This window comes from Sander vitreus, chromosome 13 (assembly GCF_031162955.1).
Source record: "Sander vitreus isolate 19-12246 chromosome 13, sanVit1, whole genome shotgun sequence".
NCBI classification, from domain to species: Eukaryota; Metazoa; Chordata; class Actinopteri; order Perciformes; family Percidae; genus Sander; species Sander vitreus.
The window spans coordinates 21,291,423-21,316,869 of NC_135867.1; the positions used below are offsets into that span (position 1 = coordinate 21,291,423).

At 40.1% G+C, this 25,447-nt stretch overlaps 1 protein-coding gene across 4 annotated transcripts in view; it reads left to right on the forward strand.

Moving 5' to 3' along the window:
- nlgn2b (neuroligin 2b) overlaps window positions 1–19,914 on the forward strand; it is a 43,067-nt gene extending 23,153 nt beyond the window's left edge. For 2 of the 4 annotated variants that reach the window (XM_078265793.1, XM_078265795.1), the window contains 6 exons: window positions 9,389–9,574; window positions 14,541–14,806; window positions 15,709–15,862; window positions 17,386–17,752; window positions 18,790–19,316; window positions 19,359–19,914. In XM_078265793.1, coding sequence (XP_078121919.1) covers window positions 9,389–9,574; window positions 14,541–14,806; window positions 15,709–15,862; window positions 17,386–17,752; window positions 18,790–19,316; window positions 19,359–19,723 — 1,865 coding nt within the window. In that variant the 3' untranslated portion in view covers window positions 19,724–19,914. Of the gene's footprint in view, window positions 1–9,388; window positions 9,575–14,540; window positions 14,807–15,708; window positions 15,863–17,385; window positions 17,753–18,789 lie in introns of all 4 variants that reach the window. The other 2 variants (XM_078265792.1, XM_078265794.1) reach the window with 1 other exon arrangement.
- Window positions 19,915–25,447: the final 5,533 nt, after the last annotated feature.

Below are 25,447 nucleotides of genomic sequence, written 5' to 3' on the forward strand. Positions count from 1 at the left end.
TCACCCTGGGTCCAGTTGCTGAAGTGTGCTGCTAACTTATAACACTAATAACATTACCGTCGGTACGAGCCGGATTGGGTGGTGCATGGCGCACCGCCATGAATCCATGAGGCAAATGTCTGTGATTACTCCACATTTTAATTGTGATATTTTGTGAGTAAATTCTGAATCTGGAACGTTCTCTGTCAGGTGAATGTAGTAGTACTATGTTTTCCTCTGAAGTAGAAGTACACTGTACGTCAGTAGTAGGCTACAGTGGAGTTGCATATTAAGTGGTTTGGGGTCCTTCTCTAAGTAATTTGGGGGGTACAATGGTTCTGGAGCAAGCAGCAATACAGGAGGCCAAGCAATCGGCCCGTTCCAAACAGGCACATTTTGAATGGGCACTGTACTAGTAAAGGCAAAGTTCACATTGAGCACTAGTATGACTTATAGATATGTTGACTGAAACTGACACCAATCTGCCTCCCAGGCTGGCAGCAAGCTGCACAGCTGGACCAATCAAATCCGAGGAAGATAATTAATGCAGCTCGACATCTTACGCACCACATAAAGTGTCAAAATCAAACTCAAAAAGGTCTCTAGAGTACCTAAAATATCAACTACACGTCATTATAATCATATAAAAAGGCTCTCCTTATAACTCCAGAACCAACTTCAAAAGTTTTCTTCAGTATCAAAGTAATCCAGAAATAGCTGTCTGTACATCCATTGGTACATCTCAAAGAGGAATTGTAAGTAGTGAATTATGCAAACTTTTAATGGTGCCAATTTGCCCACATTTTAAACAAATATAGGGTAAAATATGTTGTCAATTTGTAACAATGATAATCTACTCAAATACTATGATTCCAAGCCACACACTGGAAAATCCTTAATATGACTCACCAATAACTTTGAGTGTAGCCAGTGAATAGGGACTGCTGGTATGATATCCAGTGTTAATGCACTGTAATAAATATGCAATTCAGTGAAGGATTACTTGTGTCCTGGACTCGCGCTATTCTCTAGACTCATGACTTGACTTGGACTGGCACACTGATGACTTGGACTTGGACTTGAGCATTCATAAAATAGGACTCAGAAGTTGGATGAAGTTTCTGACTACTTTTATGTACAATAGGTCATAAACATTTGATATAAGATATTGATATATGCAGTATTTAGTCTGTAACTGTTTCATGCAGGGGCCAGTGAGGGAGAACTCGAGTCCTGGACTCTGACTCGAGTCGCTATTCTCACTCGTGACTAGACTCAAACTCAGGTAATGGTGACTCGACTCAGACTCTTCTTTGGTGACTCAGACTCGGACTCAAACACTGGGGACTCAAGACTTGACTCGGATTCGGCAGTTAGTGACTCGACTACACCACTGCTACAATTACATAAGACTTTGCAACGAGTTATGGAATATTAACAATCACGTGGCGAGTTGAATTCATACATGCATCGGAAAATATGCTTAATGAGTACATATCAATAATAATGAACTGCTTTAGGTCTGTATGATCACCTTTGTGATTAAAAGCTCTGGCTGTAAAAAAGGCTCTGTTTTAAGAGTTGCAATTCATTTAATTTGATCTGTTTTTAATTCTCACTGACTGATTTTCATCAATGATAAGTTTCTGAAATGGAACTTTCTATGAAACGCTTTGAAACGTCTTTGTGTCAGCGTAATGTTTGAAGCATTGCTTCTCAAATTTGCATGACAGCCTGGTTTTACTGCACAGCTTGGTGCTATTTGAACGGACCTTTGAGAATAAAAATTGAGTGAGATGAGTAAGGTAATAAATACAATGACATTGGAAGCCTATGGGTGGTGTGTTGAAATGACATTAGTTCGGCAGGAGAAAGCCCAATTACAATATAATTTCATTTCTAGGTATACTTGACATAAAGAGGGATACATAATTGAAATGGACCTGCCAGCAGGTCTTCACATTAAACTACTAGCGCCAACCAGGAGGCTTAACAGATTTGTGTAAAAATGTTTATAATCCAACAAGAAAGTGCAAACTGTAAAGTACAGCAGCAGATCTTTGAATCAAATACTATTATATTGTGGAAAGAAATGAAAAAACAGCCTCCAGGGGGTGCTACAGTAGCAATGCTTTAAACTTTTAGTCTCAAGCAAGACAGAATGTTATCATTAAAAATCACCCTATTTTTAGGATATCTAAACTCATCAGAATCCCATCAGAATCAGTGCTGTTATTGACTTTATCATTACATGTCATTTAGCTGACACTTTTATCCAAAGTGACTAACAATTGCTATATATCAGAGGCTGCACGCCTCTGGAGCAACTAGGGGTTAAGCGTCTTGCTCAGGGACACATTAGTTGACGTATTGCAGTGGGAATCGAACCCAGCGCTCCCACACCAAAGGAATGTGTCATGTCCACTGCGCCATCAACACCACCCGGTCAGTACATACTGCATACGGTGCAAAGAGTTATATTCATTCACGGTTGCATCCATACAAAGTAGATCATCCCCAAGGTTGCCGCACAATACTGAATAATCAATCCACTTTATTCCAATCATCAAAACAGATTCTTTAGTCTTCCGTGTGCAGGAGACATTCACCATCTGCTCAGGTTTTTATTTCCTATTTTGTAATAGTGCCTCTACTTTAGCTTGATTCATTTTGCGACTCATACAGAAACATTGCTTTGTTTCCTCTCTTCAATCACCTTTTCTGTGTATAAAAAGGCAATATCTTCCCTCTGATTTTTGACAACTGTAATCATCTCATGTGTGACGTCACAGTGAAATTATATAATATGCCCTTCAATATATTCCTTTCACCTCTCTGTTATTTGTGATCTGACAGTAGCTTTGGGCAATATTCGGTTTAATACCTGTTGTTTTTGTTTTATCCCTCTCTCCCTCCCTCTCCTCTTGTTCTCTCTTCTCTGTTCACACACACACACACACATATATACATATATATATATATATATATATATATATATATATATATATATACATATATATATATATATCATATATATATACATATATATATATACATATATATATATACATATATATATATACATATATATATATACATATTATTATATATATATATATATATATATATATTTTATTTTTATTTATTTTTTTACAGAGATGGTCGACACTAAAGGATGTACTGCATTAAGCTAAATATACTGCACAAAATACTGAAAACATCCTCTTGATGTGGAGCTGATGCCCCTTATTTGTATGATGCACCTCTCTTGTCTCTAAATTTTAAAAGATCCTCCTGATACATGTCCGTCTGTTACTAATACATCTTCCTGTTGCTGAGGCAATACAATATCAATAAGGGATAATGGCTTTCACCATGACTCATCTCATCAGCGTACATTAGCGAAACACTAAGTGTTCCTACCATTTTCTTTTTCCATTCAGTGGTAGCATGCGTTATGCTTTCATGATTTTATAAGATACCATTTTGAAACTATGACAGGAAAGATATATGAGCAGAAGCAGCAGTTATTATCAGACGGTCTTGGGGGACTTTTTGTAGGACACTGCGTGATACAATAGGCTGTAAATATTTCTGTTTCAAATTTCCCTCCATCAGTTGCTCACCACTCCCCTGTTGTCTTCCATCCATTCACTTCACTGTCTCCAGCCTGTATCTTTGCTTAGAGGTTGATGACTCTCCTCACAGTTCCCTGGCCGTTACCTAAAGCAAGTGTTGAATATGCATGAGCCTCCTAAACTGCTGCTCTCAGCGCTAAAGTCAGTAGGAAGCCCAACTCAGCAGATGCAGGGGGGGGTCAGAAAGAAAACTTACTGAGAGAGAAGAAGAGAAAACTTGTTTGACTTATCTTCAATGGTGGAAGATAAACCAAATTTTCCTCTCTTCATGTTGCCCTTGCAAAGAGAGCGTCATTAAGGGCTCACTCAAGCTAGCATGGTATTTCATGCACTCAACTGCGTGTGTGTGTGTGTGTGTGTGTGTGTGTGTGTGTGTGTGTGTGTGTGTGTGTGTGTGTGCAACAACAACGTTTTTGTGCTCATGTGCGCTTGCATGCAGCGGTTTGTGTACTTGATTATGGAAGTGCTTGAATGTGTGTATGCAAGTGCTTTTGTGAGTGTCTGTCCATATTATTTTGCTTGAAGCTCTGGACAGTTGCCAGGCAACTGTGGCAAGCAGCTCAGCACTCGGCTGGGCAGCCACGGAGCAGACACTTCCACATGCCTATGGTTTTGATAAGTGGCACAGGTCAGCGCTGATACATTACCAGGTCAGAGTCACATCAGGCTAAGAGCCAGTCAATTGCTGGGATGATCTAAGGATAATACAATTGCACAATAGCATGCAAACTATATCTAGATTACTGGGAGTAATCTTATCAAGCTAATATTTCTGCATTGATATGATTTAAAGTAACAAGATTTATATGTTTTTAATAATCCCTCCAACACTAATCACTGCACTATGGAAGCTGAGGGCAGCTGTGGTTTCTAATAAATTTAGTAATCCTGTTATCTCTAGATCACAATTTAATCAAATTGTGGTTCTCATGATCATTATCTCATAATCATTAATTAAGAAAAAGACTATTGTTAATGTTGACTGGTTGTACAGACCTGTGTCAGGCAACTATCAGTCTTACTTAAGCTTTCATTTGTTCTCTCAAGATGAAAAGATAATTTAGTTGTGATTCTGAGATAATGTGAAGGAATATAAGCAAACACGGCTGGCCAAAGCGTCCATATTTTTTAGGGCTGTCAAACGATTAAGTTTTCTTAATCGCGATTAATCGTTGATTTTCTATAGTTAATCACGATTAATCGCATGTTTTATCACATGATTAAAATTCTATTATTTTGCATTTCAGAACTGTTTTTAAGTACATATTAACAATGGAAAGCCATTCTTACCAGTGGATCTTATTTGGGAATCAAATGAATGCAAAGAAAGTGACTTTATGAACTTGATTTTAAGATTTGTATTTGTTTATTATATATTTAATCTAGTCACACATTTGAATTTAACAACAACTTTGAATGCACCACGAGGCTGTAAATTACCAGTTTCATTGAACGCACCGTCTGTGTTTTTCAGCAGCTGCAGATTGTTACATCCCGGTGTTGAATCCTCTACAGTGAAATACAGACACACTTTACGCCGTTTAGCGTTAGCTGTCAGCATTGTAACCGTGTTTAATCCAGCTACTAGCTAGCGGTAGGCTAACGTTAGCTGCTGTTGAGTATAGTGTTAACTAGCGTCATGTGCAGCAATGTTTCTGTTGCCTGTAACGTCTGTTTTCAGAGCATCAGAGAGAAGTGCAGACATATCAGTGGCACCAGAATGAGGCACCGAAATCCGCGTTGCTATTCCTGCAGCAGCAGGATGTGTTACGAGGAAGTACGGCAAAAGAGTAGCCTGTTAGGCACGACGCAAAGCCGAGTGAAGTGAAAATAAATTAATAAATGGCAGCATGCGATTAATACGATTTAAAAAAAATTAACACATTATGCTCGACAATTAATCGCATCGCGATTAACGCGTTAATGCTGACAGCCCTAGTATTTGGCATTGTACAACATCCAGGTAACCACTGGTGGACTCATGAAAAAAAACCTGCAAAAGTGCCCTCTTGGATGCCCCTATGGCAGATAAAACATGATAAAGTGCCCTTCAAATAGAGAAAACGTGATGAAGTGTCCTTTAGGGTGCCCTTAAATGGAGAAAACGTGATGAAGTGCCCGCTAGGGTGCCCTTCCAGTAGAGAAAACATAATAAAGTGTCCTTAAGGGTGCCCTTCCAGTAAAGAAAATGTGATGCACTGCCCTTAAATGGAGAAACTGTTATAAAGTGCCCTTTAGCGTGCCCTTCCAGTAGATAAAATGTGATGCAGTGCCATATAGGCTGCCCTACATTCTAGAAAAGTTTCTGTGTGCTGGTGCCCTTTTAATTTTTTTTCTCCCATGACAGTCTCAGACAGCCTGAGTCACTGCATCTGTGGACCAACATGAAAACACTAAGTTTGAGGTGTTTTCATCCCTCAGTGGACATCCAGATAAAGACACAAAAGTGTCTTTTTTATCCTTATTGTCTTTTGCATGTAATATTCTTGAATATTCATTAAATGTGATACATTTATATAGTCTAAAATATTTTTGCTAAATGTACTTAGTGAAAACTGTTGACCAGGGATGAACCTATCCAAAATAAACTTAATGAGACACCAGGCACCTCAGTCTACCCCTTGAAAAAAAGAATATGTGCAACCACTTCATATCGTTCTCGTATTTCTTGCTGGCTGGTATTCATAAATATTGTCCAAATGTTAACCACTGCAAATAACAAATAGCAAATAACACACTCTAATATGAACCATAATTAATCCATGTGAACCTACCAAAAACACTCCAGGCTTGTTGAGTGTTAACTCTAATGTAAGTACAGTGAAGAGTGTGGAGTGAGACGTGTGTCACGCTGATTGTTGTGGAGAGGTCAGTTTGGCAGGTTATCATCACCACCATCATCATTCCAACGTGCTGACTGTCCTCTCTTACCATCTGTCACTGTGTACTCCCTACACTGAACGTTATGGCTGTCCCACTCACTCCAACTGCCCTTAAGTCACTCTTTTTCAATCCCCACACAAGGAAACGTTTGAATTGCAATCCCTTAACAGTATTCACTGAACATACTAAAATGTGAGATTATGCCATAGAGACACATCACAACTAGAAGGGCACTCAAAGAGCACAGACCTCTGCCTAGGCCAATAGTCCAGTCTTCTATCATATGCAAATCCACCAGGACCTTTTGTATAGTGGTATATCTTGTATTATTCAACCAATATGCTCATTTAGGTGACATAGAATGATTGCACTGTAAAGTATAAAGCCGTACATGAATGGTATTGTCTGCCTTCCAGGTTTTAAAAAAACTATTCAGTTCAACCCACACAAAGACTGTCTAGCTTTATAAAGCAGCTAAATGGCAAACAAGTCAGTGGATGCCTGGGAAGGCCATTTCAAACTCATTGCGGTCAGGGGCGTTTCTAGGACTTGAGGAGGTTCAGGGTTTAGCCCGGATCCATTTAACTGAACTGAATGCAATGCAAAACGGGGATTGGCTTGCCCAGCTTGTTAATAGCCAGTGCATGTTTATTTTAGCTGCCCAGTTTGTAGATGTAGGTTAAATAGCACCAATATTTGGCCTAATCATAACTGGCCTGGCAACCCAAAGGCCAAGGTTTTGCTTCCAGATTTGTGTGGTACCCTATGATGTTGGGGGTCTGGGGTCACCCTGCTTTCAACTATTTATTCTCCTTTGGATCAACTTTTCTAATTATATCTGAGTCAGCACACATGTAGCCTAGGCATCATTTACTCCTCCCTCTTTTGCATCTTTTGTTGGGGATGTAACCTCCTTAAATGTGCATTTGCCAAATTATTCACCTCAATGACACATTCATTCATTCTTTAATTAATTAATAAACCCCTGGACTGTAATATTTCAGATGTGTTTGAGCAAGATTTCTGCTCATGTTCAAAACTTTGTGCACATTCAAAATATAACTCATCCCATCTGTGTTCTCTGAGATTTGGAGGAGTCGTGATATTTTGATTTTGATTGCTCTGCTGATACGGTAGATCTCAGACCTTCTGACAGACACAGAGCCCCGTTTGGGTCTCTGGTCTCTGAGTGAGACAAAGTTTATGGAAGTGGCTGTACGCTGCTCTACATCGGAGGTGGAAAACCGAAACTACGGCAGAAATACACGGAGCATAAACTTGACACATCTGCCGCAGCATGTCCACAGCAGGGCGCGTCCATTATAAACCTGAAGCTGCACAGACCACGGAAGGCGCCATGCTCATCTCTTTACAGTGAGAGTGGACACTAAGCGACGCACGGGTCTGCTTCAGAGCTCCGTGTGTTTGAGTCTGAACCGTAGACTGGAAACGTCACGTCACAGGAACTTCAAACACAATCATTAGTATTGCGCTCCTTAACTTTGTGTTAATGGCATCAGTGTATTAGATTGATTTGGCTATGATTCCTCTGAAAATTACACCTTTCACAGCTTTCCTCACGTAGAGACGGTTGCTAGGTGATAGCAACAAATACAACATGTTGGTCAGACCCCGCACATAGCTGCCCATTCTATTCGCCTTGGAAAAATATAGGCTACTGGACAAAGTTACAGTTCTACCATGAGTTCTACAAAAAAAATGTAAGAACTGCGAGTGCCTTGGAAAATATGTGTTTTCTTTATTTGCATGTGCCATTCTGGGGCTTTTTTATATTATTATACTTAATAGAGAGAAAAAAAGAGAGAGAGAGGGCGAGAGATCTGGGGCTATTCATAAAACATTCGGGCTATAGCAGAACAAATGCCAAGACATAAACAGTACCAGAAATTGGTTTTGATATGATGAAAATATCAAGGGTTATAACTTTTTTAAAGGTTCTATAATATGTTAGTGTTGTGTTTACAGCTTGTTTCTTCTGCCAAATAATTAGTTATTGCAAGTTTAACTGAGGAAAAACTGAAGTTTTAGTGTGAGTTATGGGCACTGCTGGGAAATTCTGCTCATGCATCAGAAGTGGCACACAAAAATGTCCATGAAGGAATAATATGTACAACTAAGCAGCACAATTCATATGAGAAACTTAAGAGATAAGTAGGCTGCCATGAAGGTGGGTGCAGATGTTGTTTTTTTTTTACTTTTTCATCATGTCCTTCGCCCCAACAGCCAATAATCTGAGGAGAATGCCGTTTACTGAAATCACTTCAGATGTTTTCTGAGTACTGAAGTCATCCAAACCGTCAAAAAATTGAAAAGCTCCAGTTCTCTGCAGTGTGAAATAGCCTGGTGCTGCCTGAAACACATGTAATGTACAGTACTGTAATCCCCTATCATAAGAACAAAGAATTGTGTGTGTGTGTGTGTGTGTGTGTGTGTGTGTGTGTGTGTGTGTGTCTCTGTGTGTGACATTTTGTTCAGCTTATTTTGTCTTGTTGTGGGTGTGCACCTACTGTGTAAATGTATGTCCTGGAAGTAGGTGAAATGCCTTCTGTTGCTCTCCTCCTTCTCTTTGCTGACAAGTTCTCTTAACTGTGTTGTTTTTCCAAGCGTGGGTATTAAAAATGAGTAATTTGGCAAGCTTTCTGTGTAAAATCTTCTCAGACTTGCGATGAGTTGGAGGCTGAGAAGTTCCTGACAATGACAGGATGCCATATTCTGTTGATGTGGGATATTTTCTTTTTAAAAAGCCAATAAACACACAGGATTATGTTATCCTGTGCTCCTGAATTTCTGCCCTGCTCCTCTTCCTGCACACAATCAGTATGTTCTTTCTCTTCTCCTCTGTGTGTTTGTTATAATTTACCCTGCAGGGTTTCTGAGCACAGGGGACCAGTCTGCTAAGGGGAACTATGGCTTGTTGGACCAGATCCAGGCCCTGCGCTGGCTCAATGAAAACATTGGCCACTTTGGAGGAGACCCAGAGAGAATCACCATCTTTGGCTCGGGCGCTGGTGCCGCCTGTGTGAACCTTCTCATCCTCTCCCACCACTCCGAAGGTAAGGTTCTTTCACTGCCATTGTCACATTAGTAGTCATATACCCTGCTCAAAAAGGATTACCATTTCAGGACAGTGTGGGTAGTGTATTTCTTCACAGCGCATGTTAGTAATTTCAATGAACTGCCTAAACCAGATTTAAAAAATCTGGCAATATTATTCCCCCAAGTGAAGGGATGCAATATTAAAAAAATTAGTCATCCACTATTTGCAGCAATGTAGTATATGTATTTCTTTTCAATAAACATGCAAAACTGCAAAGATTGAGGTATTTGAAAGAAAACCAGATTCTCAATCTGGACAGGGCTACACATGGATGAACATTGTATGTTATTTGCCATAAATCAATAATCAGTTCAGTATACAAGCCACGTAATAATCCCAAATAACGATACGAGAGATACGAAATAACGAGATCACTGGACTGCACTGACAAAATGGACTTTCTCCAATAAAACTAATGCTGTTTGGACAGGGCATTAGGAATAGATACAGTGTGTGTGTGTATATATATATATATATATATATATATACTTAACCCTAACTTTTATATCTTTGACTTTGACTTCCAATGAAGAACATCATCATAAGCACTTCCCATTATTATTATATTACAATGAATACAACACAATTGTGACTGCCCCTCCCAGTGGTGCTTAAAAGAAACTATATTGCACACTTCTGTGTATAACATAACAACAACTTACATTTAACAACCAACATTCGTCATAAAACAAGGGCAGGTAGGTTGTGATAAATGATAAATATAAATATATGAAATATACATATTTATAATTGCAGCATATTGTTGAGTTGAGTTGGTCATGTTTTACATGGCACCCACCACCCCTATGGTCAATGGGTAAATAAAGGTTAAAAAAAAAAAAAGAATTATATCAGTCAGCTGTTTTAGGTCATTTAGCTGTGCAGATTTGCAGATGAAATATTTAACAATGAAATAATGAATAGAAATGTGCGAGTTTAATTTTGTTCGAAAGTAAAATTTGCTCACATTTTAGTTTTTTTCATGAAAAACACACATATGACATCAATCACTGATTCTGTTTTTCCCTTTACCTCTTTTAGTCCCTTGCAGTACTCAGTATCTTTGCTGGGTAATGAGGGTGTTTTGTCTCGAGATGTCTCTTGAACTTCTTTGGCACCATTCGCGCGTTTGACATTTTTCGCTGCAGATAAGTGGTTCAGGTGTGGGACAGCTGGCTTACAGCCTTTAGTGGATAGGGGAATGTATTTTACTTCTTTTGGCCACTAATCTGAGTCATTATTTTTTACCTCTGTGCATCCGGAAAATGTGAGTACTGGAAGATGTATTGGGTTGCTATGACAACCGGCAACTATGAAATTGTGCTACCAGCTGCATCATAACTGCATATTTAGCTGGGTTTTAAATGCTGTCTTAGATATTTATTTCTTCAATTTGATACGCATTATATTATCCTAGTAACTGTTCATTTAAACATTGGCTCATTATTTTATTTGATGACATGTTATTGAAAAAATAAATATAAAAATTCTTGTGGCATCCTCAAGGCACCACCTCTGGAACCACTGCAGTATATGTACTACTTATTAAGGACTGTACTGTACTTTCTTTTGTTTGTTTTTGAATGGCAGATCTCTAAAATACCCACCAGATGTTTGTTCACTAATCCTCTGATGTGAGTAGAGCTCAGAATGTAAAAGGCACTTCACTTTACCAAGAATTCAGATTATGTTATTACTGAACTGTTAACCTTCACGCCGACAAACTGACCTGGGACAGATAAAATAAAATACAAGATATATTTGTACGTGTGAAGGAGATTATCAAAATTCTGAGCGTGTGCATGGGAACACACATCTTTTTGTCTATCTTGAGTCAGAAAACATTCAGGAGGACATGACAAAGCAGTTCAATAATTGGATAGCATCAGCAAAAGTTGTTAGTGGTTTTCAGTTGGCCAGCTAATGTTGGCTGTCTTGCATACCAAAAACAAATACTCACACAAGCAGACTAGTGTTCAAATTATACTGTGGGTGATGGTGGATGGTGTTTTATTTAAAACATATAATAATAATAATAATAATTTTATATATATATATATATATATGCACACTACTGGTCAAAAGTTTGGGGTCACTTAGAAATTTCCATTCCACTCCATTATAGACAGAATACCAGCTTGAACAGTTGCATTGTTTTTATTAACCAGGGCAGCAGTTTTCAGATTACATTATGTGCTTACACATGGGTTCTCCAATGTTTTCTCAGTTAGCCTTTTAAAATGATATCAGATTAGTAAACAGAATGTGCCTTTGGAACATTGGATGAATGGTTGCTGATAATGGGCAATAATCAGATAATGCATTAAAGAGTCACTTCTTTCTACAACAGTCGAGAACCCTTTTGTAATTATGTAAACACATAATGTAATCTGAAAACTGCTGCCCTGATTAAAAAAAACAATGTGACTGATCTCAGCTGGTATTCTGTCTGTAATGGAGTGGAATGGAAATTTCTAAGTGACCCCAAACTTTTGACCGGTAGTGTGTGTATATATATATATATATATATATATATATATATATATATATATATATATATATATATATATATATATATATATATATATATATACAGTACTGTGCAAAAGTTTTAGGCAGGTATGAAAAAATGCTTTAAACAAAGAATGCTTTCAAAAATGGAAGTGTTAATAGTTAATTAAAATCAATTAACAAAATGCAGTGAATGAACAGAAGAGAAATCTAAATCAAATCAATATTTGGTGTGACCACCCTTTGCCTTCAAGACAGCATCAATTCTTCTAGGTACACTTGCACAAAGTTTTTGAAGGAACTTGGCAGGTAGGTTATTTCAAACTTGGAGAACTAACCACAGATCTTCTGTGGATGTAGGCTTCCTCAAATCCTCTGTCTCTTCATGTTATCCCAGACAGACTCGATGATGCTGAGATCAGGGCTCTGTGGGGGCCATGCCATCACTTCCAGGACACTGAAGATAGTTCTTAATGACCTTGGCTGTATGTTTGGGGTCGTTGTCCTGCTGCAGAATAAATTTGGGGGCCAATCATACGCCTCCCTGATGGTATTGCATGATGGATAAGTATCTGCCTGTATTTCTCAGCATTGAGGACACCATTAATCCTGACCAAATCTCCAACTCCATTTGCAGAAATGCAGCCCCAAACTTGTAAGGAACCTCAACCATGCTTCACTGTTGCCTGCAGACACTCATTATTGTACCGCTCTACAGCCCTAAGGCAAACAACCTGCCTTATGCTACAGCCAAATATTTCAAATTTTGAAGTCCAGAGCACCTGCTACCATTTTTCTGCACCCCAGTTCTTATGTTTTCGTGCATAGTTGAATAGCTTGGCCTTGTTTCATTGTCGGAGGTATGGCTTTTTGGCTGCAGCTCTTCCATGAAGACCACTTCTGGCCCGACTTCTCCGGACAGTAGATGGGTGTAGCTGGGTCCCACTGGTTTCTGCCAGTTCTGAGCTGATGGCAATCTTCCGATTTCGAAGGGAAATAAGCTTGATGTGTTTTTCGTCTACTGCACTAAGTTTCCTTGGCCGACCACTGCGTCTACGATCCTCAACGTTCCCTGACTTTTTGCAAGTGTACCTATAATAATTGATGCTGGTTTGAAGGCAAAGGGTAATAACACCAAATATAGATGTGATTTCAATGTTTTTTTGGTCGCTCACTTTGCATTTTGTAAATTGATAAAAATAAACAATCATTATTTATTATTTATTATTATTATTTGAGGTGATGTCCTATGTGGATGTGCCGAGGTTGTGTTCATTGTTCTATGTTGCTGCAGAACAGGACCCTGCTGTAAACCAGTTTTTAAACTGAGTCAGGCCCGTTTATTGTAATTATTAATTGTTGCTTTTAAATTTTCCTGTATAATAAATGAAATTAAATGAAATTAAATGAAAGCATTCTTAGTTTACAGCATTTGTTCCACACCTGCCTAATACTTTTGCACAGTACTGTGTATATATATATATATATATATATAAATTTGCCTATTAGTTGTATTAGTTGTACTTGAAATTCCCTTAAGAATTGGGTCATTTTGGATCTTTTGATTGGTTAATGTTGGGTTATTTCTGGTATGGTTTTGCTCATGTGAACAGTTCATGTTGTGTAAAAAAAGAAGATTAAATATCCATGTTATCATTATGGGTTGTTGTGCATAGATCTGTGGCACTACTTCATTTCAAGTCTGGCTGTAACACCACAAAGTGCAGAACAAGTTGGTGGGTGAACACTTTTTAGGTACTGTGTGTGTGTGTGTGTGTGTGTGTGTGTGTGTGTGTGTGTGTGTGTGTGTGTGTGTGTGTGTGTGTGTGTGTGTGTGTGTGTGTGCAGAAGAGAGATGAGATGAGGGGTAGAGCTGGAGCTGCAGCTGAGAGGCTTCTTAATTGATTTCACAGGGAGAGGAGCGGGGGTGGGGCACATGCAGAATGTGGGGGGCCTTAATTATTAATGACAGAATCTGCAGATAAAACAGAGGGACAGCAAGCCACTTTACATAACAGTGCAGCGGTGCAACAGTGCAATCAGTTTTCTTTCTCTCTCTGTCTCTTTTTCGCACTTCATCCAACACGGCCCATCAAGCCCGATGCTGTGTGTAGAGTTGCCACCATCTTTCTTGCTGCTGTCTCTCATTGTATGTAATGGATGCACTTCATTTTCCTACCCTGATGTTCATGAAGATTTTCTCCCACTATGAATCCAGCTACGTCCTCTTGCTTTCTACAATTGCTCCTCCTCCAACATATATGCATTATTGAAAGCACTCACACTGTAAGGCCTTGAAGACCCCATTTGCTGCTAGCAAAAGTATGTCGGGGGGATTGGTGCTGAACTGAGAGAGAATAAGTGTTTTCTGTTGAAGCTATATCTGCTGTATGTGGTCCTGCTCTGTGTAGGCCTGTTCCAGAGGGCCATTGCTCAGAGTGGCTCAGCCATCTCCAGCTGGGCAGTCAACTACCGACCAATGATGTACACCAAGATCTTGGCCAGGAAGGTCGGCTGCACTCTGGGGGACATGGCTGAGTTGGTGGAATGCCTGAGGAGGAAGAGTTTCCGGGAGTTAGTGGACCAAGACATCCAGCCTGCACGCTACCACATCGCCTTCGGACCTGTGGTAGATGGGGACGTGGTGCCCGACGACCCAGAGATCCTCATGCAGCAGGTCAGAGCTGGTTTCACTGGATGTCATCCAGCGAATGATCGCATTGTTTGTCTTGATCATTTCTTTGCATTTTGTGGGTGAATTACTGCTACATTCTGTGTAGGGGTGTAACAATACATTGATCTGGATCGATATATCGATTCAATGATCCACGATCCCATATTATCGGTGCAAAGTGAAAATATCGATACACATCGTCTGTAAGATGGCCCTTTACTTTAGAATCGTACTTTATCTTTATACTTTTTATTAAAGCTTTAGTGCGTAACTTTTTGAAAATAATAAACATCTGTTACATTCAACCATTGCCAAATGAGTTGCTACAAAGCTAATTAAGACTATCAGCTCCACACAACTCCGTCTGTATTTCTCAGTATGACTATGTTCAGAAGATTGTGGCGTCCGGTGACTTTCCTGCACAGAAACTCGAGTGAAGATAATTACCTCTTCTGAAGAGTCCATCATGTTTTTTTAATCCTCCGTGTCCTCCTTAGCTGCTAGCAACTGCATCGCGGAGGGGTGGGAGGGCGTGTGCGATCAAGTAAGGCTTGTATCATGTGGACGCACCGACAGTGTTGTTGTCATTACTTAGAATTCCTCATGGGAGCGACAGAAACTACGTACTATAGCTTTAAAAAGAATAATTTGTTTTGCTTTTCATATTTTAGTTGCTTTTGTTTGTTGATGAATGAAACTGTGTTAAATTGGCATATGATATTGTTTCATTGAATCGAATCGAAATTGTATTGTGACAGACTTTAAGCTATCAGCAAATATCGTATCGTTGACCAAAGGAAAGAATCGATATAATCGATAATGGTATCTGATGAAACTTGTGATTTACACCCATAATTCTGTGCTGTCACGTCATGTCATGCTGTGTGTGTTTGTCGTGACTCCAGGGTGAGTTCCTGAACTACGATATTTTGCTGGGCGTCAACCAAGGAGAGGGCCTGAAATTTGTTGATGACAGTGAAGGAGAAGACGGAATATCAGCAGCCTCGTTTGACTACACCATCTCCAACTTTGTGGACAATCTGTATGGATACCCTGATGGTCAGACCCTTCCCTATTTTACCTTAAAATTATGAATTCCTTTAAAGCTCTAATCTTTAACTTTCCACATTTTGTTAAATGATGTTCAAACTAGAGCTATGATCAGGCCCAAAAAATCTGTTCTGACCCAACATGAACCCACATAGTTTTTGTCCAAGCCTGATCCGAGCCCGATCCACCCAGCGTCTTGGGCCTGAGCCCATTCAAAACTTGAACTTCCACTGCTCATTATCCATGCGTGTAAGTTGAATTGATATACAGAAGGTTGTGTTCATTACAAAGACTATGATGATATTGGAAAATATGTGCAAAATCTGACCCGATTCAAGCCCGGGGAAATCTTTGAGAAATGACAGCCCCACCCGAACTCAGCGAGTTGGGCCCAATCGGGTTAGAGCAGAGAATCAATGCTGTGGTTCAGACTACAATGAAAATGGCAGAGGAAAATACTCAGATCCTTACGCAAAAGGAGCACTGCCACACTGTAAAAATACTCAGCTACAAGTAAAAATAGTGTAGTGAATTGTCCTTAAAGGGATACTACCGGTGCATAACACCGTAAAAGTACTCAGAGCAACTTACTGATGCATTAGTGAAAAAGTCATGGTGGAGCTAGATTTAATTATTTGCCATACTGTTGGGTAGTGTAATCTATATCATTGCATTGTATTTAATACGCTCATAGCTATGAATGAATAAGGGAATGAACGAACAAATGAAAATGTAATTATTGTGTCATGCAACTATTCCCAGCCCGCACAAGCTTACAATGGGTTTACATGGGTTTTATATGAAAAGTCTTAATTTGTTAACTAGTAACTACCTATGACTGTACAACTAATGTAGTGGACTAGAAAGCACATTTCCTCTTGAATTGTAGTGAAGTAGAAAGTACAAAGTAGCATACAATGGAAATACTCAAGTGAATTAAAAGTACCTCAAATGTGTACTTACTTGTAAAGTACTTGAGTAAATGTACCCAGTTACCTTTCAGCACTGCTGCAAGGTGAGGGTCACATGATCGACCGAGGCGCTACAACTGGCGAGCTAATCTGCTAGCATGTTTACTGCCAGCTGTGTAGTGTGGTATTATTACAATGTAAAATGGCTATGGGTTTGTGAATGCTGTTAAAAAAGCTAAGAGTTTTTACAATGTATATCTTCCAGTAGGAATTGATATTTATATATTTATTTGTTGCTACAGTAGCATTGAGATGTTTCCTCTTCATTATCTGATGTTTTTCCAGCCAGACATTCTGAACAGAGCTGGAGGACGTCTTGTGATGAGCTACAGACCCACACATTAGAAAATCTGAGGGGACATTTGGTGATAATAGAAGTGTAAAACACAGAAAAGCTTTCATAATTTGATCAACTATATGTTTGAATTGAAATGAGAGTTATAATATACTGCTATGACATAAATTTACAACATTTTAACCAAGTTACAGAAATGTTACAGCTAATGTTGCAGATAACCACGCACCGCGTACATGCTCATGTTTCTTTTTATTTCTTTGAAGGTAAAGACATTCTGAGGGAAACCATAAAGTTCATGTACACAGACTGGGCTGACAGGGACAACAGTGACATGCGTAGGAAGACCCTCCTGGCTCTGTTCACGGACCATCAGTGGGTGGCCCCGGCTGTCGCCACTGCCAAACTGCACGCTGAGTTCCAGTCGCCTGTATATTTTTATACCTTCCACCACCACTGTCAGACCGAGGCGAGGCCAGACTGGGCAGACGCAGCCCATGGAGATGAGATCCCATATGTGTTTGGGATTCCCATGGTGGGAGCCACTGACCTGTTTCCTTGTAACTTCTCCAAGAACGATGTAATGCTCAGTGCCGTAGTCATGACATACTGGACCAACTTTGCCAAGACAGGGTTAGTATAATGCCAAATGTAATCATAACTTTCTGATATTAAGTGCATTTATCTTATTAAAATGTAAACTAACAGAGTGTGTACAGTATACTGTACTTACAAGCTCATATTTAACACAGTGGTGAATTCACTTCCTGAAATAATCAGTTTATTGTCCCTCTATCCTTCTATTGAAGTCCTACTATTTGTGGGCACAATAGAGACAGAGCATAATTCTCTGAAAGCTACGCCCACCAGAGGGGAAAACAACTCTTCGCTCTCCATTGACTTGTATTGCGCGAAGGCGCCTCCTCGTCAACTTTGTCTGCTATCAAACAACAGAAAAATGCCTGAAGGCTGCTGTGTGGTGATATTCACTACCAACAGGGTAAATAACCTGTGAATCTGAATAAACTGTGGATCCCACAGTCTCCCCATTCTCTCTGCTGATTCCTCTCGTCTGTATCCACTTTTGTCTTCATAAAAGCTCAGTTTTTCGGTTTGGAAGCTTACAAAGTTATGGATTCTTTACATTTTTGGTGGTGAATATCACCATACAGCAGACTTGAGGCATTTTTCTGTTGTTTGCTAGCAGACGGAATTGACGAGGAGGCGCCTTCGCGCAATACAAGTCAATGAAAAGCGGAGAGTTCTTTTCCCCTATGGTGGGGGCGAGACTTCAATGTGTTCGGTCTCTATTGTGGGCACATTGTTAGTCTGCTAAAGGTGAAGATAGCATTAGTGTTTCTAGTTTTGATTTGGAGATTTTCTCTTGGATGAGAGAATCTGTTGAGCTTGTTGTGGGTTTAAACATCTGGTTAGGGACTGAGTTGCACCGTGACACGCAGCACCTGCTCTTTCCGAGGCGTTCTTTCTGCTAAAATCCAAACCAGATTTCTACACAGGTGTTCACCTCAAATAGCACATAAGCTCTTGTGTTTCGGCATATTGAATTGCTGTATAATCGCAACACAGGTAACTATATGTTACAAACTTCATTTACAACATCATTTTTAACATATAAAAAATATTTAGATTCTGCTATTTCTCTCCTCCAGAGATCCTAACCTACCAGTTCCTCAGGACACCACATTCATCCACACCAAGCCCAACCGCTTTGAAGAGGTCATCTGGACCAAGTTCAGCTCCAAAGACAAGCAGTACTTGCATATCGGCCTGAAGCCTCGCGTCAGAGACAACTACCGGGCCAACAAGGTGGCCTTCTGGCTGGAGCTGGTTCCACATCTCCACAGCCTCCACAAGGAAATCATTAGCTCCATCACAACTCGACTGCCGCCTGGAGGCACCAACCGCTGGAAGGGCCCTCACAGCCCTGGCACCCGCTCCACACGGCACCCTGTAATCTCCACCTATCCGCCTGATCCTGAACCCTACGGTTCAGAGAGACCCCGCTTTTCTCCCTTTCCCGATGAGACACGGGACTACTCCACCGAGCTGAGTGTGACGGTAGCTGTGGGCGCCTCGCTTCTTTTCCTGAACGTGCTGGCCTTTGCCGCGCTTTACTACAAACGGGATAAGCGCCATGAACTCATGCAGAGACGCCACCGCCGACTGTCCCCGCAGCGTGTCACGACGATGGGCATGGGTGTCGGCATGGGAGTAGTAGGGGCCCCGCCGCACAATGACCTGGCGCTGAGTCAGGAGGAGGAGCTAATGTCGCTGCAGATGAAGCAGCAGAGAGTAGAGCTGGAGCACGGCACACCCCTCCCTTCCCGCGGCATCCACGGAGACCTGGAACCCCTGCGGCCCCCCGTGTGCCCACCTGACTACACGCTGGCCCTGCGGCGGGCGCCGGAGGATGTGCCACTGATGACAGCCAATACCATCACCATGATCCCAAGCACCATCAGCAGCATGCAGCCCCTCCACCCCTTCAACACTTATCCCCCTGTCCCGGCCCCCTCCACTACACCTGTCCCCAGCCACAGCAACAATGCCCTGCCACACCAACACTCCACCACCCGTGTATAGGACCAGGCACAACCTCTGCTACCCCACTCTGGGCTTACAGAGACGCACCACACAAACTGCTCCATACAAACTCCACTCTCACCACCCTCTATTCTTCTTCACTATGTCTTTTCTCATGAAGCCCTCAAATAAAGCTGCAGTTTGTAAGATTTTAAGCAGTGAAATACCTCTAAAATGTAATCATAAATCAATGAGATGATTTAAAAAAAAGCTCCACCTGTCATCATAGGTGCACACTGCTTTGCCGCGTTAAAGCTATTTCAATATCTCGTGCTTAGGTGAGCCACCAAACGCAGCTTTAAGCTTGTAGCTCTCTCTCAAAGAGGCATTGAGCTAATCACAATCAGCCAGACATCCTATGTGTAGCTTGGTTGTTTTGCGCATGTGTTGTTGTGTCAGTGTAAAACTATGTTTGACATAGAATACATATATTCATTTCCAGTCATTTAGTGAAAAAGATAATACAGTAGCGAGCAGCTTTAAACCAGGCAACATATGCCCCAACAAGCTGTCTTTCATAAAGCGGTGATTTTTTGAAACTTACAAATTGCAGCTTTAAAGGCCCAATCTGGAAGTGAAATTTGGCACCCTGTGTTGAGCACTATGTCCCAACAGCTGTCCCTGTATTCTATTTTTGGAGGCTTTTGTTAAGTGTGAACTGTATTGACAGCACTGGAAGTACAAGGATGAGCTATTTGATATTTAAGCATGAGTTTTTCATACATTGTAACATTATTTCTTATGTTATTACAAATTTATGTACCTGTTTTCTGTTATGATGTGACCTAAATCCCATCAAAAGTCCTGCTTTTAAAAAATGAAAAAATAATCTGTATACTCACAAATGCTGCTTTCAAACATTTCCAGATTGGGGCTTCAACTGTTGGGCGGTACAGGAAATAACTGAATCATCCTCAGTCTGTGGGATGCAACCTGGAATCCAGGCTGCCCATTAGAAGTCGCTGCATCTCGGCCACACAGGCTCTAATCATGTCCATTACTTTATTTGTTTCTCACTCATTATCTCTGTCTGTAGCCCCATCTCAGCCCATTTAACTGCTTCTCTCTTTTCACTGCCTCACACTCTTTCTCTCTCTCTGCATCTGCCCTTGTAGCTCTTTTTATTAAACCATTGACATAATCCATTTCCATCTCCATGTCTCTCCTCTTTCTCACAATCACTTCTAGACTCTTTTTTCCTTTTGGAGTCTTTTATACAAAAACACAAATGTAAATGATGTATTATTAATAAATTGTAAGGATATGAATGAAAAAAAAAAAAGATATTCTGATATCTCGTTTTTACCAGCATTCTTGGTGCCAAGTACTGTGATAAAGTTCCTCTTTCACTGGCGTCCAGTGGACCGCCTGGAGAGGTCCATCCTGACTGTATCTTACAAAAGGAATTACCATCATAAAAAGTGCCAACCCCTTCATCTTTCTTTTTGATCCACACACTTTTATTTTATTTTTAAATTGCACTCAGTGTTGCACTGTGGCTGGTCTCTTCTTTAAAAGGGAAATCAGACTCAATATTTCCTCGTTTAAAAAAAAAAAAAAAAGAATATAAAGTTTTATTAACTACTTTGCTGTCTGGGATATTTGCATGATGTTTTTTTTATAAAGTGTGGACAGAGAAGTTTGTTTGTAATTTTGATGATTTGCCTTGTTCTGCATTGATTTTATTTTATTTTGAAAATCATTTTCATTTTCTATTTTAATATCAGCTGCACTTTGTGGTACTTCAAAAAGGTATTAAAGTATTAAGAGATGAATATTGTGTAAAACTATGATTATAACAAAGAGAGTAAATATTTCCTCTTTATTTTTGTTCATTTCCTAACACTGAGGCTGTGCCGCAAAACTACCAGAGAGACTGATGAAAGCCTTTTTCTTTCCTCCCTCTTTTGCTCTGTTCCTCTTTATTTTTTGCAACTGTTCAAGTTTGCAATCACTGTCTCTCAATCTCACCTGAAGATAGCACTTTTTAAGTAACAAAAAAAAAAAAGAATCAACTACTTTACATGAATAGTCTAAATAAGGTTTTTGTCTGTGACTGACATTAACCACATGCTTCAAAGACTGCCTGACAGTTATTCTTTTCGTCTGCTCTTTTGTTGTTTCATGATTCTCCCTTCTGCATTGGGAGAAAGGATAAGATATATTTATGACGGTCAAAAGGTGAGAAAGCCTTGTACGCGCGTTTCACATCTTTCGCACAACTGAACACTCTGGACAATTCTGAGAAGGAATAAAAACAGTGACATTAGGACAACACTGGACAAATGCCGGCAGTAATTCAATGGTGATGACGAAATAGCTTGTCAGCTACGGTATGATCTGTCAATGCACAGAGGATGCATTCTAAAAACCTGATTTAAAAAAAAATCTTTAATGACAGACATTACTCATACACCATATACCACAAAAGCAAAGCGGGCGGGATTAATTCCCCCCTCCTTGTTATGTTCTGTATCCTGTCTTAGGATAACAACACTCTGGAGCCAGACTGCCATCCCTCACACTGGACAGGAGCGAGCTGCGAGGACAAAAGACAAAAACCAACACATGAAACAAACTGTACATTTTTTAAAGTGTAAGAGAACAAACTGGAATTTGTAAATATTATGTTTGTCGTTTGGTTTGAGTGATTGGCCGGATCTTTTCTTTGTGACAACAGGTGCAAGTTTAGGTGACTTACGTGATTTTAGCATTCATGCGTATGTTTGATTCTCCTTCATTTCCTAGATCTCCAGGGCAAATTCCTATAGGTTATGGGCACATGAGTACATCTTTGAACATGCGTGAATAATAATAACATCACAAAAAAATCACAGCATAGTAGAGGTAAACATAAACACAGAAAGGGATGCTTACGGCTCAGGTTAGCCTAGATATTGTTGTGTTAAAAATGATCTTACTGCATTTCTGGCTGTATGTCTAAAGCATAACGTACACACCTGGCACTATCCCATCAATCATCAAGGCAGCTTTTGAGTGAAATGAGTTCTTTCATTGGTTAAAAAGCCAAAGAGCAGCTGCAGAGAACAGATGAAGGAGGGGAAAACGGGGATGTTTCGAGAAATGAGGCAGAAAACGAGATAGGGCGGATGTTTCAAATGTGCTCAAAACAAACCACAAATCAAGGAATTTTACTTGCAATGCTGTTGGATTTAATTGTTAGTGTCTCACATTGTCTTGAGCGTTGTCATACGGAACAACCTGTTATTAGGAGGTTGTGAAATCCTTTGTACTCGTTTGGTCTCATTTCAGACTAATCATGGTGGTTGTTTTGCTACCTTTTGCAATTTTGTCCACACATTCTGTTTATGGGATTATTGGCACAGCTGTTTGATGTGAGTTTGAGTTGCCCACGCTTCTAAAAACAGCATTACAAAGATAGTTTGGACAGCCAACAGATAATGGAAGCACACTCACCAAGTTTACATGTTTACACTACAGTTTTGATGTTGGCTTAAAAGGTAAGGAAAAAATATATATAAAAATAATAAAAAGCATTACAAGGATCCAAATATTGTCTTATTAAAACATGTATTGCTGGAATGGTAAAGTGAAGGCTTGCACCTGTTTGTCTGTTTCATTTAGTCTGATTCAGTAACCTGCTTGAAGCTCAAGATACTGTGAGAGAGCATAATGACCAGAAAGAGTTGAAAGAATTAAAATTAATATTTCTATTTCAAATAGAGGCTATTACACACTGTATGTTGTGTATCTGAACTGGAAAACATTAAAAGACATTCTTAAACAAAAGATTTTGCCATCATTTGTGTCAGGGATGCAATATTAAAGCTGTAATACATTTTATAGCCACGCGGGGGCAGGAGAACCCCACTACAAGTTGGTACACTACACACAACCCGGAGCACTTTGATGTTGTTGTAGCTAACCTGTTAGCTTGTTTATTTACACAACCAAGAGGTATGAGCAACTTAGCTAAACTTTAATTTCGAGTCCCGTTTTTGGCCACCAACACACCTTTAAGCTCTGGTTTGGTCACCAACTCCTGGGAAAAATACCTCGGTCTTTAGTTAAGCTAGCTGCTATGTTGATTAGTTTCACCAGCTAGCTAGCTTAGTTGCTAACTTGAGTATTTGGTAGCTTACAGTCGGGATAACAAAACCGTTTTGCTTATATTGCTGGCCGTTTTTGTGAGCGACTTTGACTGACAGTATTTAAAACATTTAACGTTAGGCCTAGTATTGGAGAATTGAGAGAAGTGATGTTTTTTTGTTTTCAGTTTTTAAGAAAGAGGAAACTGATGGTTATAGCTGTGGCTGCTCAGAGATAGAACCATGGTGTTCATTAGGTGCTTTCCCACCGGATAGCACTTGTACTTTTTAGAGGAAAAGTACACTTCTAAGCAGTTCTAAGAACTACTCTCCCCCAAAATCTTTTTTTCCGTTTGCATTCCCACTGGCTAAGTGGCCATAGGGACTGGTAGGAGGGGTAAGGGAGTGACGCAAGCACGGCAACGGTCTTTATAGCATCGTCACTAGACCTTAGCGCCACATACAACAACAACAAAGCAGCATGGAGGAGGCCGTACATGGCCAGCAGTGCCTGCACCTCCGCATCAGTCCACTTTTCCGAGTTCCGCATTCCGTCCATTCTCGTAGTAATTCACGTAATGTTTTGCTCAACACAGACGGGGCTTTATTATACCAAGGGGGTAAGCTTCGCTTCAGAGCTCAAACCTCCTATGGCGCCATTTTGATGCTACAAAGCGATCACCCGACGTTAGCATTCCATTGACTGCCATTCATTTTGACGTCACTTTGACAGCGAATGACTTTACATTTGAAGCGTTTAAAGACTTTATTTGTCCATTGTTTATTTCTAAAGAAACACGACAATGTATAAAAGGCTCCATTACCTTGTACCTCACGTTATGGCTCCGTAGTAGATGTTTTTGTAAAAATAGGCTAACGATTGTGTCATAACCCCGCAACTTACTGTCGCATAGTAGTGGAATTACCGTATAGTACAGGAGAAGCTCGCAGGCAGTTTCGACTTATATTAGCTGTTTACGTTTAATTACTAATGTTAACTAGCATTTTAGTTAGCAATAATTAGCCTGTGTCCATGTTATCTCCTTACATATACCTACGCTCTCCTCCGAATGATTGAGATTTCTCTTGGCACAGCTACCAGAAGACTTACATCTTTCAGACAGGTTGCTCACGTCACATTTACGTCGTCTCTCTCAGTTGGAGGCTGCGCAGTAACGCTCAGCGCTCATCGGAAAAAGAGCGACGAGCTAGAGGCCGGGGCAGGCGCTTGCTGGCTGTCGCCTCACTTCATGGAGCTTCTCAACTCCGAAAACTTTGAAGCAAATTGTCAATTCAGCATAACTTTTCGCAAGACTGCCTATATTCAAAATCTAAACAGTTAATTTCTTGCCTAAAACGTTGTCAGAAGTGAATTTAATGATGAATAAGATGGTGAAAATTGTTAAAAATGTCCCGTTGTTGGTTGTTGCTCTGTCTGCAACTTCCGATTTGGCAGTGTGCGTGACTTATAAGTTCGACCAATCAAGTACACCTAGGAAAAGGGAAAAGACCCTGCTCTGAAGTAGGAGCTAAAAAAGTATGCTACTGTGGCCAGAGGAACTTAAAAATCCCCAAATTTTTCCTGTCAGAACACGACGAAAAAAGTGTTCTAGGAACGTTTAGTTCTAAGAACTGCAAAAATCCCTCCGGTCGG